This window comes from Atractosteus spatula, chromosome 15, assembly GCF_055471065.1.
Source record: "Atractosteus spatula isolate fAtrSpa1 chromosome 15, fAtrSpa1.hap1, whole genome shotgun sequence".
NCBI lineage: Eukaryota > Metazoa > Chordata > Actinopteri > Semionotiformes > Lepisosteidae > Atractosteus > Atractosteus spatula.
This window is the reverse complement of record NC_142720.1, coordinates 6,037,552-6,051,040: the sequence shown is the minus strand read 5'-3', so window position 1 is coordinate 6,051,040 and position 13,489 is coordinate 6,037,552. Positions and strand designations below refer to the sequence as shown.

The window sequence follows — 13,489 nt, the reverse complement described above, 5'->3', positions numbered from 1 at the left end:
GAAAATGTGTCTTTAAAGATGAAAATTGCTGAACCCTTTAAAAACCTGTTGTAATTAGCCTATAACATGATGTGCGCTTTGTTTGTTGACTTCTATTGTTACAGGGCAGTACTACTGTGCTCAGGAAATAAATCAATAGGAAGCATTATAGGTAAGGATGTGAATCGTTTCTTTTTCCACTGCCCATTTTCACAGGCTTGTTTTAGGCTGTGAGCTGAATCATAGTGTATGTCCCAGACAAAACTGAAAATGTTTCTATAGGGGCTAATTCAGCATGAGGAGGCACGCAACAAAGAGAGTTATAGTGATTTCTGTGTAAAGTAAAGCTAGTTATAGACACGAGAGAGACATTTCAGAATATAAAAGGGCATCCTTCCTCAGTGACCTGCTGTTTTGGAAGTGAAAAACAACATTGCAAAGATTACAAAGACTAATATAATGGAAATGGATTGTTTCTGTAACACATGACCTCCTTCCCCACACCCACATGTACACAGTTTTATCTGTTTGCCTCAAAATACATAGCTACCTTTTCCTGACAGGAACAGATGACTGTGGAACATATTCTGACATTCTCTGTTCCCATCTTATATGGTTGCTGCCATAATCATAGGATTTCATCCAGCCATTTCTTCCAATGTGCCAGGATATCACGTTTGACAAACATCCCTGGGTAGATTGTTCCAGACTCTCACAACCCTTTGTGCACAAAAGTGCTTCCTATTTTCAGTTCCAAACACATTTCCTTGTAGTTTCTGCACGTGCCATCTGGTGTTGTTTCACTGTTGGTTCTGAAGAAGTCCACTGATTTAACTTTTGTAAATGCCCCTGGGATTTGGAATACTTAGAAACTTTACATAGAGGACTGTTGGAGTCCAGAGAAACTTGGGGAAAAGCAAAAGTTTGGAAATCCTCTACTGAAAAGCTCACATTGCTGTGGATTTAGCAGGGTATACTTAAAATAAATGTTTAATGACAGGCATCAAAGAGCAGCATGATCTTGGCAAATCTCCTCGGTAGAGCTTCTGTACAGTACCTCCATTTTGCTGTTTATGCTGTCATAATTTATTAATCAGCTTTGGCATCATGTGTACTGTATTGATATGTTATTTCTATGTTTTTTTTTTTATTCTTTGTTTTGATCACACAAGACATGATGCTTGATTGTTGTAAAGTACTTTAGGTTTTTTAAGTAACCTTCCCACTGTAGAGAAAGAGTTCTGTAGTTCAGCTGATCCGCTCTGGCTCTTAGAGGTTTCATTTCCCCTTGTTGTTGTTTTGTTTTTAGAGTGGTGTGACAGGCACCCATTTCAGCAAAAAACGTGTTTTTGAAAAAGAATCTGTCAGGCTGAGCCCGAGATATCAGAGTGGTACAGGTTTCAGTAAACGATGATCCTCAAAGTTCTGTGTTGACACTAACTGGCCTACATGTGGCATTTCTTCATACAGCAGATGACACTGTCATTGTCGACAGTGTCTGTAGAAATAGCAGCAGATAATTATGCTAAAAACAAGAGTTTGTGACTATGTGGGCGCAGCATTTCTTCAGCTATTTGTTATTTTTCAGTACTGCAACATATACGGACAATTTGGATTGATAACCAGAATAGTGTCTTTGTCTGAGCAGTACCTAATTTCAGGCACCAGGCCCATGTAACAGACGACCACGTGCTTCTCTGTGGTGTAGTGGGTAAGAAAGGGTCCTGGCTGTGGCCGAGAGAACAGTTCTCACGCTTCCTGGGAGTGGAGCCAGTGGCTTCGTGACCCTGTGCTCGCCATGAGGGAGCAGCTGAGCTCGAGCTCGGCCTCTGGACGTTTCAGGAACAGCAGAGAGTGTTTACAAAGAGTCCATCAGGGTCACAGCACGCCACAATGCACATCGCTACTGACTCCATTTGAAGTCCAGCACGTTTTGCTTGGTGCCACATGTACAGCTGCTTAGTTCTCTCTCGGGTTCCTTTTTTGTTTCCAAGCTAGAGAAGTTTTGGAATAAATAGTATCTCACATCTGAACTTAGGATCTCGGTGTCATTTCATGTGTGTAGTGCATATACTGTTTATTCCTCATCTGCAACCCAGGTGGCCATGGAGGGGGGAAATGGGAACCACATCACAGAAAAGGCTCTGTGTTTGATAAAAGATTTATTATTATCGTCCTAAAATTGTTTTAAAATATATTTGTTCCCCCTGTTATTTTAGAAATTAGTGTAAAGAGAAATGAGTGCTCTTTAAAAAAAAAAGCTAAGATATTTTTTTCTGAGTTTTTATTTTTTGAGCCTTAATGCAGAATTGCCTTTTGGGAGGACTGGAGAGCCCAGCTCCAAAAAAGGAAAATTTGTGCATTTTTGAAAAAAAAAAGTAATTTCCTAGAAATGCAGAGAAAACTATGTGGTGCCAACCGAACAATAGACATGTTCCCATTAAGGGACTCTCATTCCCATTAAGACTCAGGTGCCTGGCTAGAGAAAGGACCTGGAGGCTCCAGGGGTGCCCTACAGTTGAGTAGTGGGTTCCAGACAATGAATTTCTCCCTTTCACTACTAGGGACTCCCAACCATGATGAGTTTCTAAAAAATATATAATCTCAGATTATTTCAGTTTTCATACCGGCCCAATTTGGAATTGCCAGTTTTGTACTGTATATGAGATGTTGTTGATGTGCTCATCTGCCCATGCTGTCCTGTCAGAGTTCCCCAGCACCTGACAGGAGAGTCAGCCCTGGCTGGAGTAGAGCCGCGTCTCTCACTGATGTCATAGAAGCTTGCAGGAGCCTGGGCTAGTCACAGGAATCGCATTGTGACAGAAAGCTGGGAGAGACCTGGCTGACTTTTCACAGCCTGCCTTGTTGGGAACAGTGGTGCATTTTATTTTTTTAACTGATGCATTTAGTTGAATATGCTGTGTGATGTTAAATGCTGTAAATGAAGATGCATTAACATATTTTAAGCAATTTCAATAATTCCCTTGATATTTGTTTTATGAATATAAAATATTAAAATATTGAGATGAACAGAAACAAGAAAAGGTTTTGGCATAAAAACATTTTTAATTTTACTTTTAATTCAGTGATTCTGAAATCAGTGTTATTTGTTTTTATGATCATTTAGAAATGATCTTTTCTCTTGGGATTGGGTCTCTATGCTGGAAAATGAATTATAGCATAATTAATTATTTTGTGTAACAAAACAGCTTTAGAAATGCATCTCCAGAAAGTGACCCCAAAGAAAGCCTTCCACTGAAAACTACCTCCTCTTTAAGCCCATTAATGATGCTTGTAAGGATAAGAATATTTACTTCAGATACTTTTAGAAACACACATGCTGTAGAAGTCAGAGATACTTCAATATGCTCATCTTGTGGGTGGAAGGTGTGTGATTGGCTATGTGTTATCTTTAGATACTTGGCTAAAGAACAGAATGCCAGAGGAAACTGGCTTGTAGAGGAGAGTCCATGTGATTCACTCTGTAGCTGGCAGTGAATTCAAATCATCACTCTTCTGTGGGGATCAGCCAAACACTAACTGCTTTGGCACGGAATGCCCAGTAAAGGAATGGGTTCAATAAAAATGTTAATGGAAGGAAGTGCTATCTTTTGATAAGTCAGTTATTGCTGCCTTTCAATGACCATTAAAACAATATAGAATTAGCATTAGCTTCTGTGGAGGAAATGTCCACCCTTTGTGAAGTCTTACAGTCTGCATGCCCCTGTAAAAAGAACATCCTGTGTCAGCTAGTGTTTGTGTTTGAGCTTTGAAGATGTGCTGTGCCTGTTTATTTTGGGTTTTTAAAATAGGAGCTCCTGTAGCATACGAGTGAAGGATCAATGCGTTCTGGGAATATATAGGAAGGCTATGTACCCTGTGTTGTTTTTTTTTAAATGGGTGGCTTCACTAAATGCTTTGTTTGTGAAATGAAGTGTCCGCATGACTGTCAGAAGAGCCTCCTGACCGCGTTCTGCCCACCCTGGGGCACATGATAACATGGAAGAGCTCATGATGCCCTCAGTGCTTCGTTATTAAAGGGCTAGGAAAACATTTTCCAGGGAGTTCATCTGTGTTTTCTTTGCAGATCGTACTCTATATGTCCTTTGCTTGTGGTTCTTGGTTGTTTGTCGTTCTCAATGGTGAAGTAAAAATCACTTCTGGAAAGTTCACCTGTAAGGTGACTGCAGATGTCAAGTGTGGACGAGTTCACGGGTGCTCTGAAGCCCATTGGTCTGAAAGCTGTGCAGCCCTGATAGATTCCTTCACCTTGTTCCTCACCTTCAGCCATGGAAATAATTTCAAAAGCGTCTTTTCTTGGAAAAGAATGGCATATCACAATCTAAGTATCTGCTCACAACACAATATTAAGAATTCACACAAAATTCAGAGAAGGAAATAGCAGCAACGTAATAAGTTGATGAAAATTAAGGAACCTTTTTGTGTCTTTTTGTTTACTTTGTTTATATCATTGAGTCAATTTCATGGAAATATCTGGGATCTTAAAGAGATAATTCAGTTTGCTAGGCTGGATTGAATAACCTCTTCAAACACTTCTTCTGCCTATCTTGGCTTAACTGTTTGCTTCTGTTTTTCTAGGAGACATTGCAACAGCTAATCATGATGCCCCTTCCAAATGTCCTGGTGCTGGGCAAGAATCCTCTCTCAGGTAGGTTTGGAACTTCATTTGAACTGAACAGTACAAAAACCTGCTTCGCATTTAACATCTGAGAGGCTGATGTGGGGACAGTAATGTACACATGGGGAAGTTTGTCTTGCTGAAATGTTCTGTTATTCCTAAAAACATCATTACTAGGAGTCAGGCTACTCTTTTTAATGTCGCAGATGCAATAGATTTGGAAAACATTTACTTCTCCAATTCTGCTTACGGGGAAGTGTGCTTTAGACTGTAACTAAGCTCTGCGCAGTTCTGTTTTTTTGTTCTTTTGAACCCGCTTAATATTGCTTTTCACAGCAAAGGTTATTTCCTGCAGTGCCTAGTATGTGCACAGCTCTCCAGCATTTTGTTGAGAAAGAACATGGGACCCTGAGCTTTTAATTTCACTGACCCATTCAAAATCTTTTTCATCTCTCGTCAGTTTTTTGTTCGCAATTTTAAATACAAGGATTATTGTAATATGCTGTGCTTAGGGGGTGGCATAGATCATTGGTTGAGCTTTGAACACACGAGTGCCAGTTGTGGGTTTGAGTCTCTGGTGCTGTTGTACCTTGACTGAGGTACTCTAGGCCATCCAGCTGTATGAATGAACCAGTATTTCTGGGGGGTGATATATCTGTGCAGGACAAGTGTTCCATCCAGGTATTCTCTAGTCCACTTCCCATGACAGAAACCAGGGTGAACTCTGGCCTCATGAGCCACTGTGGCCCTGGTGTGGACTTTATCTTTTACAGTGTGCAAAATCTCAGGCAAAACATTGCTGCATGTTTTTTGTATAATCATAAAACAGCATTGAGAAATGTACAATAACATTATGGAATCAAGATGAATTGAAAATCCATGGCAGACTTCCATTATAACCATGCCTGTTTATCACATTAAAAACATGTAAGGAAGCAGCAGTTATCAAACAGGGAAAACGATTCTGCTTAACAAATATGAAAGTATAGTGTATGTCAGGGTAAGGTGCTGGAATGTTAGGAAGGAAAGAATCAGAATCCTGAAAGAAAAAAACCAAGTCTGTTTGCTGCTGTGAAACTCCAGCTGTTACCAGGAAGTCTCAAAAACTATTTTTAGCTTATCCCAAAATATTGACTGTCTATTGAAAACCTCATTGTTCTTCAATATCAGATTCTGATATTTTTAAGCAGTATAGTGTTTAGTTTTAAAGCTAAACATTTCCTGTATCATGTAGAAAACTGCATGTCAAAAGAGCACTACATTCCACTGTCTTCCTGCCTGTGACCTTTGAACCCAGGGGCCTGTTGAGTGATGACATAGCATCTGAAAGTGATTCCAGACCGGAGAAGTCCATGTGTGTTTTATTACACTGTCATTAGTGTTCTCCAGAGGAATGGAAAGGCCTCGTTACTGTGGGAATTTACAGTAGGCTTGAGTTTCTCTGCTTTGAGGTCTGGATTTTTAAAGGGTTTGTTATGATTCCCTGCAGGCTGGATGTGGGGTTGACCATTGTAGCTCTTTGTCATGTATGTAATGTTTTTTGTGTCCTAGTCTTTCACATCATGCCTCCAACAATAGCTGTGGACAGTGACTTTTAATTCAATAATTATTTCAATAAATACAACATCAACTTTATAGACCTACTGTATAAGAAAATCTGTCACGTTTTATGTACTTCATGTCATAGTTTAGTGAGATGAAGATCTGTATCCATCTAAAGCATCAAAGGCACTGACAAAGTCAGCCCGGTGGACTTCCCCAGAATGAGCAGTGAAGCTTCCCTTCGTGTTTGACTGCTCTCATGTTTTTATGTCCTAAAGAACATCAAAGCTTGATTTGATCTCTTATAGGTCTCTATGGGTGTCTGCATAGTACTGATGGCATTTGCACAGTTTGGTGATTAACTTGATTAACTTTCCATTCTAATTCATGCTTATCTGCCCGTTTTGAGATCCCTGTTAATCCTATACTGGGTATCGAGTATCATGAACTGCAAAGATGGGAACTCCTCATCCTCAATGCCAGGCTCACGTCACATTGTGAACCTGGACTCCCTGGGCCTTGTTCTCATTCTCGCCCATCTAATCAATTTCCCAAAGAGCTATTCTTCCATTGCAAAAAAAAAAGCTAGACTTTTTTTAGGACTGTAGCAATGTTCTGTCATAGGTGAATAGGGACAGACTAACTTAATTAAATCCTCAGATTCTCGGAACAATTCAGAATACACAGAACGCAGCTGGAGGCTTTTTGGTGTTTCTTTTGCAAGATGTTATCAATAAAATTGTTTTTTGTCTTTTGCCTGCCACACTACTCGGCAATGGGCAACCACAGTACAAACGTAGGGTTTATCATGAAAGGCAAACATACAGCCCTGCTTAAGATACAGAGATCAAGCAGTACGGACTAAGTGGTTCTCATCAAAGCTTCTTTTGTAATCACCTCCAATGACAGAATATCTTTCTCTGCTTCAGCACCATGCCACTGGCCATGTGTTGTTTGGCCAGGGCTTCAATTCAAGAGGGTTCTTTGAGTTTTGAGACACCACAGGACTTTCAGATATTTTGAAAATCTGATTAGATTGGGTGTCTGACTAATTAGAAGTGACAGTTGCTGAAGTTTTATGTGCGTTTTGTCTACCATTTTGATATTTTGGCATAATGATAGGCTGAAATGATACAAATATAAAAGACTATCTCGTATACTTAATTTATCTTTTTTTGAAAATATCACTAGAGCTGCCCATCCGTCTTGGATAGCCTGGTTAGATTAAAGACAAATTTACAGGGTGTAAGGTTTATATATTTCTCCTTTTAAACTGCCATTCCTAAGGCACTGCTAATTTTTTTAGTTTGGTAGCACTTGAACTAGTTTTCCCTCTAAAAGCTTTTCAGAAAACCATAGAGTTCATTTATCCTTGGGTGCACCTTCAAATAGCCTAGCTCTCTGTTTTCCAAAATACACCTTGAGATCCGTCTTCACCATTCTCCCATAATGCAGCTGACATGCTTGGCATCATAGTATGATGACATATACTTGAAAACAAAATTAAAAGTAAGCAAAACAGAAGAAGGACAAGAAGGAAATAATCACTGGATTCTAAAATGATAAAGCACATAAAAGCCTTATTGTTGCAACTTTGAAATACGGGAGTCGCATACGGTTTTCAGAGTTGGAAACACAATGTGCTGTACCTGTAATAGTTTGGGACAAGTGTGTGACATGAAAAAAGGTCTTAAATGTTTTTGCTTCCACTTAGCAAAGAGCGGTGACTTCAAAAACAGGAAATAAATTGCAAGGTGTTTGGATTGAAATAATAGTAAAATGAAGAACGAACAAACCTTGCGTATTTAAAACAAAACTTAATATTAAAATACTTTCTATTAAGACTTCAGATTGTACACCTGTTCCAAATGTTCATTCCTAGCAGTGTGGGGTGATTGTGCTCTGGGACAGGAACATTGCAACAACAGGGTCCGGTTAACAGCGCCTGACGTTGGAGAAGACAGCTGATCTTCTGGGACAGGATTGGGAAACATACAGACTGGGCCTGAAATCCCCAGACATGCTTCTCTGTTCAACTATTCTGTAAGACCGATTGTTTGATGAGTCAGGACTGAGTTCAAGCTTCTGCCTTCTGTCACAAAGCAATATTCACTATTTCAATTAATTTGATTAATTTGAAGGAAACCTGCTTCAATTTGTATAAATGTGTCCCTTGCAGAAAAACTGTGAGTTAGTCTTTCAGTCCTGACTTTCAAATAATCTAGTGTTTAAAAAATGCTAATTTTCTCCTCATAAAATAATTCAAGTGACCTTTGGCAAGCCTCTGTAACTGAAAGTAATCACCTCTCATTTAAATTAATTAGTTGAAATATGAAAGGCCTACAGAGAGCCATTAGTGCAATCGACAGCCAATTGAGTACTTTAATTGAATTGGAAGATCCCCCTTCAAATGGTGTCTCTGGACCTCTGTGGGAATTGTCATGGGATAGTATATAAACTGTATGCTTGCACAGAGAACACTGTAGGCGAGTAGTGATGTAAGTTGCCAAATCTTGCATTGGTAAAAATGACCTGAACCTCATGAGCCCCTGAAAAAGAACCCTTTCCTTTTCCTCTCTGTTTTTCTGCGACAGGATGAGGTGCAGTTCATAGCAGTCATTCAGTGTCAGCTCTGGCCATGTGTTTCCTGACAGGAAGCAAGTATTGTGACCCAAGGAGCCAGAATATTCTTTGCAGAAAAGTATTGTCATAATAAACCGTGGCCATGGTAAACGGACACCCCTCTTTCATGTGAAGCAAAACTTTCATGAGTTATTTAAAGCCATGCTGTATACACTGTTGGTTCACTTCTTATCAGCACTTTAAATTATTCATTCAGTGCCTTAGTGCCTGTGCCTCCAGTGCTTCCGGATAGTCTACATTCTAACGCATTATAAATCATTTACATTATAACTTCTTGATAAATGTTTGTATGTATAAATAACATCCATATGATGTTTTATCTAAGAAGCTTAAAGCGAGATTTCTTTTCTGGCCTTACATTTCGTTTACTGCACCAGCCACCAAAACACAGAAGCTATGTTTTTCACACGCTTTTCATGTTCTCCTTCTCATCCATGTTTCTTCTAAGCAGGCGTGTCAGTGTCTTCCCCTGTAATCTCTGTCCTACTGAAAGATTTTTTTTTCATCCCTGGTGAAAATTTTAATCTGTGAAGGCTGTTTATAGGGACAGAGGAGTGACTTGAAACCACCCTGGGCTATCGCAGGTTGAAAAAGAAATGCTAGCTAACATGTTTAGATTCTCTTTCCTGGCTTTATCTGTTGCAGCAGACTGAATATCTGCTTTAAAACCCAAGGTGCTTTATTTTCATGGTTGATGGCTCCTGCTGTAGTGTAATCTCCGAGAGCCAGAGGTTGTGTTATTTAAGTCCTTCGTTTCTGAGTTTTGAGTTAATTTAGGGTCTATAAAGTGCTTAAAGCAGAAATTCTCACAAATAGCATTCTTTATTATTTCATTCATTAGATATACTATTTTTTGTCAATTTATTTATGCTTAAATACATATTTATGAGTTTAAAATATGAAATTCAGATGTATGGTGGCAACTGAAGCAACTCATTTCATTTAGACACAAGCACGAACTACACATAGTACCAAGTTTTAGTGTTTAAAGTATTTAAGTACTTAAAGTACAGTCTGTTAAGGAAGTTCTACTGGTTTGTGCGAGGCAGTAACATTGAAAGTTTGATATAATTTACAGGGTTTTCATGTTGGTTGACAGAAATAAACAGAACAGAGTGGGTTGGTTCAGTTGCTGATATTTGAAAGCTTGAGAAGTCTGAGGATTTAAACTAACAGAAGTTAACTACATCTGCCTTCAGTCGTGAGTGACTTTCAGCACCGCAATGGTAAACAATCATGCAGTCTAAATCCAGGAGAAGTAATGGAAAGTTGTACAACAGTGACCTGAGGCTAAAATCCTTAATCCACTGTGTGACTACAGCTTATGTTTGTGTATGATAAAATCATAATCAAGCCCTTGGCGAAACCAAGTGGAACATGATAGAGATTTTTTTAATTAACATGAAACCTTGCATCAGATATTTGTCTGGAGCTATTTATAAATAAACCCAAGTCTTTCAGCCTGGTAATGCTATTATTTTTTTGGTGAAAAAGATTGTGCGTAGCCTATATCTTTTTAAAACAACCCGTTAGTTTAGCTTTTAAAAGTTCATCACTTTGGACATTGTGTGACTGCATGATGAGCTAGAGTGCACCATTTAATAATAATAAGCCCCTTCTCTAAAGGAAAGCAGGATGCGTTCACTCCTCCCTAACCTTGCAAATGCTCCATGATGGCTACATTATGCAACCATTTATTTTCCAGTGCTGGGTCTCTTTTGTTCATGTCAGCAGTTTTATAATTTCATTGCAAACCATTAGAGCACTCACTGTGGCTGTGGTGTGGTCTTGTCTTTGGGCCACATCCTAAGGCGACAGTTAGGATACTCCAGTTGCTGTTAACCGACCCTTTTTAACCCTGGTTGTGGGATAAACAAAATTAGTGACATCTGGTCAAGGCTTTTCTTCCTTTTTTTTCCAGACACTCCCTCAGTCTAATTGCTGCTGTCTTTGGGATTTTGTTTTGCTGCTTAAGCCCTTCACACTAAATGCAGTTTCATATCAGCACTTTTGCTATAAGCCTTTGTATACCAGACCTGTCTCTAGCACCTACTTTACCAATCATTGCCTTCCCCTTCCATTCTGTGTAGCATGGTACCCGGTGAATGGACTTAATAAAGCCAAGCTGGGCAACAGACGATTATTAAGCACCGAGACGAGGGAAACCTGCCTAATTAATCTTCAGACTAATCCTCCAGATAAATTTATCCCACTCCTTCTTTTTCATAGCTCTTATTTCATCACTTTATGATGATTAATATACTGTGTCCCTCTTAATACTCTGTCTCCAACTGCTCTTGTTTAAGCAGCTGTGATAAAGTGCCCCTTTCAAGTGTCTCTTACATCCGTTCAAGGACAGAATGTTAGGATTAGCATATAGCACCTTCTCACAGGTTTTACTGGTAGCATGAAATAATCCATTGGTAGCATTCTTTTAATTGGCTGGCATCACAGCAGTGCAAATGACATTATTTGTGTAGTCATCTGGAATACATAGCAAGTGAAATGTTTACTGGTGGATTTCTAAAATAAAAAGTAAAAAATCACATTTGCTGTTAAATGTAATAAATTTAAAGAATTGATTTTGCCTTCCGAGTAAAATGCTTCTGAATACCTTTGCCTTATTTATTTTCAGTTTTTAAAGGAAACACACAATCCTCATCAAGATTTATCACTCTTGTCTTTGCTCACTTCCTGAAAAAGCAAAACGAATTTGGAATTGTGTCATGCTGTGAAGATGCTGTCATGGGGCTGAATGCAATATGCATTTAACCTCCAAATTGTGTGGGAAATATCACGTGACTGCTGTTGGGGAGTTTTAGTGAACAAGGTCCATATCTGTGTGTGTATTGACAGTCAAGAGGAACTCTTATTCCCTGTTTTAGTTCTCTCTCCTCCTAGGACATGCAGCTCTGTGCTTGAGTTCCCAGGGGGCCACAGGCTACGTTCACTGGAGGAGCTGCATGTTTGGGTACCGTGGTTTAAACTCATCCAGGGGATCACAATCGTTCAGTCCTTTAAATCAACACCTCTTTTTACAGTGTTGCAATGATAAATAAAGAAAAAGCAACGTGTCTCTTTCGCTGTTGAGAAGACTATCTGTTTTACAGGACAAGGTCTGGAGGAAATGAAGAAATTGCTGTTGCTGTTGCTGGGCTGTGCAGTTCAGGTGAGATTTAGCATCTGCCATTTTTTTCCTGAAGCTGAGTGAAATGTTAAAGGAGTTTTTTTACTGAGTTTAATCTCAGGTTCCTGGTTTGCTTCCTCACTGTGCAGCCTCTTCTGTCTGATTGTCCCTTGAGATTATGTGCCAGACCTGCAGTCTGCAGTCTTCACCCTGGAGAACTACAGGGTCATCTGGTCTTCTTCCTAACTGAGCTCTTCATTAGCAAATTGTACTATTTGTTTGCTTAAGTCAAGGTTAATGTGATCTACCCCCCAGCTGTTGGTGCTTTTTGAAATCCAGAGAACTGAGGCTCTTCAGGATTGGATTTGGAGACCCTTGTGCTAGTGTATCTCTTCCGTAATGGCACTGAAATCGGCTAACTTCTAGAAACTGGATCAGGGTGTGCAGGGTGGGGGAGTAGACAGGCAATGCACACTGCTCAGAAACCTCCCGATGACATGCAGTGTGCTGAAAGCACGAGCTGCACCAGTATCATCCTATTGCATTCCAAGCAGCATAAACAGTGTGATATGAAGCAAGTCCCAGATTAAATAACTGGAAAAATAAGGTGTTAAGGGCAACTTTGGGAGGCTGTGAATATTAAACATTTACAGTACAGAGATGCCCTGCAGTCTGCTGTTCTCTGTAACAGAATGATACATGCATGTCATTTGCTTTATTTTAGAAATGTAGCAGTGCAGTAGTTCAGTATATTTAAAGCTAACAATCAGGAGTGCTGAACATTTTGTGTTTGCATTTTCCTCCACCTGCTATCCAGTCCTACGGATCCTGGCAGTATACTGGCCACGCATGCTTATCTCAAGGGTCACTTAGGGGCTGGTGTACCTCAAAGGATGGCCAGTCTCGTTCCTAAACAAACAGTAAATAACCTATCAAGATCAAGTGCAGAAATGCATGGCCTTTACCATCAGTCATTTAGAATGATAGTCCTGTGCATTTATTCAGTCAGATCAGACTGAATCTGACAAAGTGGCCTACTCAGATGCCTGATTTGGCGATTCAGAGACCAGTAGTACTGCCCTACTCTGAAATGGCCTTATCTGTGTGACCCTGGCCTGTTGTTGGTATCTGTTCACACATCATCGCCTCAGGCTGGGGCTTCTTACCCAACTAATTTGCTGCTTTTTCACAGAACAGAGTTTATTTATGTAAGATAAATACATTGATAGTCATTTACATGTCAAACATGAAACCGAATAACAGGCCCGGTTGTTTATCCAAAGTGAGATTCTCTGAAGCCTCTTTCGTCTTTTCACTTTTAAATGTTCAGTGGAAAATTTAGTTTTGTTTTTTATGGTATGGATGGCAGGCATCATGTTTTCTCACATTTGTGGGATACAGCCAGGACAATCTTAGCTTTTTAAGCCTGATTTTTAGTCTCTTTTTTTGTGACTGCCCATCAGAGAAAATCCTTTAAAATATTTCAACCGTATATATTTTCAATATTTATAATTTATTTTACTGTGATCAGTTCATGGCTTTGAGATAGTTGGTGGATA

General features: G+C 39.5%; 1 protein-coding gene across 4 annotated transcripts in view; it reads left to right on the top strand.

The window, feature by feature from the left end:
- The window catches only part of ccdc88ab (coiled-coil and HOOK domain protein 88ab), a 71,733-nt gene that overhangs the window by 22,855 nt on the left and 35,389 nt on the right, over nucleotides 1-13,489 (top strand). For all 4 annotated transcript variants that reach the window (XM_088934417.1, XM_088934418.1, XM_088934416.1 and 1 more), the window contains exons 4-5: nucleotides 4,579-4,648; nucleotides 11,914-11,972. In XM_088934417.1, coding sequence (XP_088790543.1) covers nucleotides 4,579-4,648; nucleotides 11,914-11,972 — 129 coding nt within the window. The remainder of the gene's footprint in view (nucleotides 1-4,578; nucleotides 4,649-11,913; nucleotides 11,973-13,489) is intronic.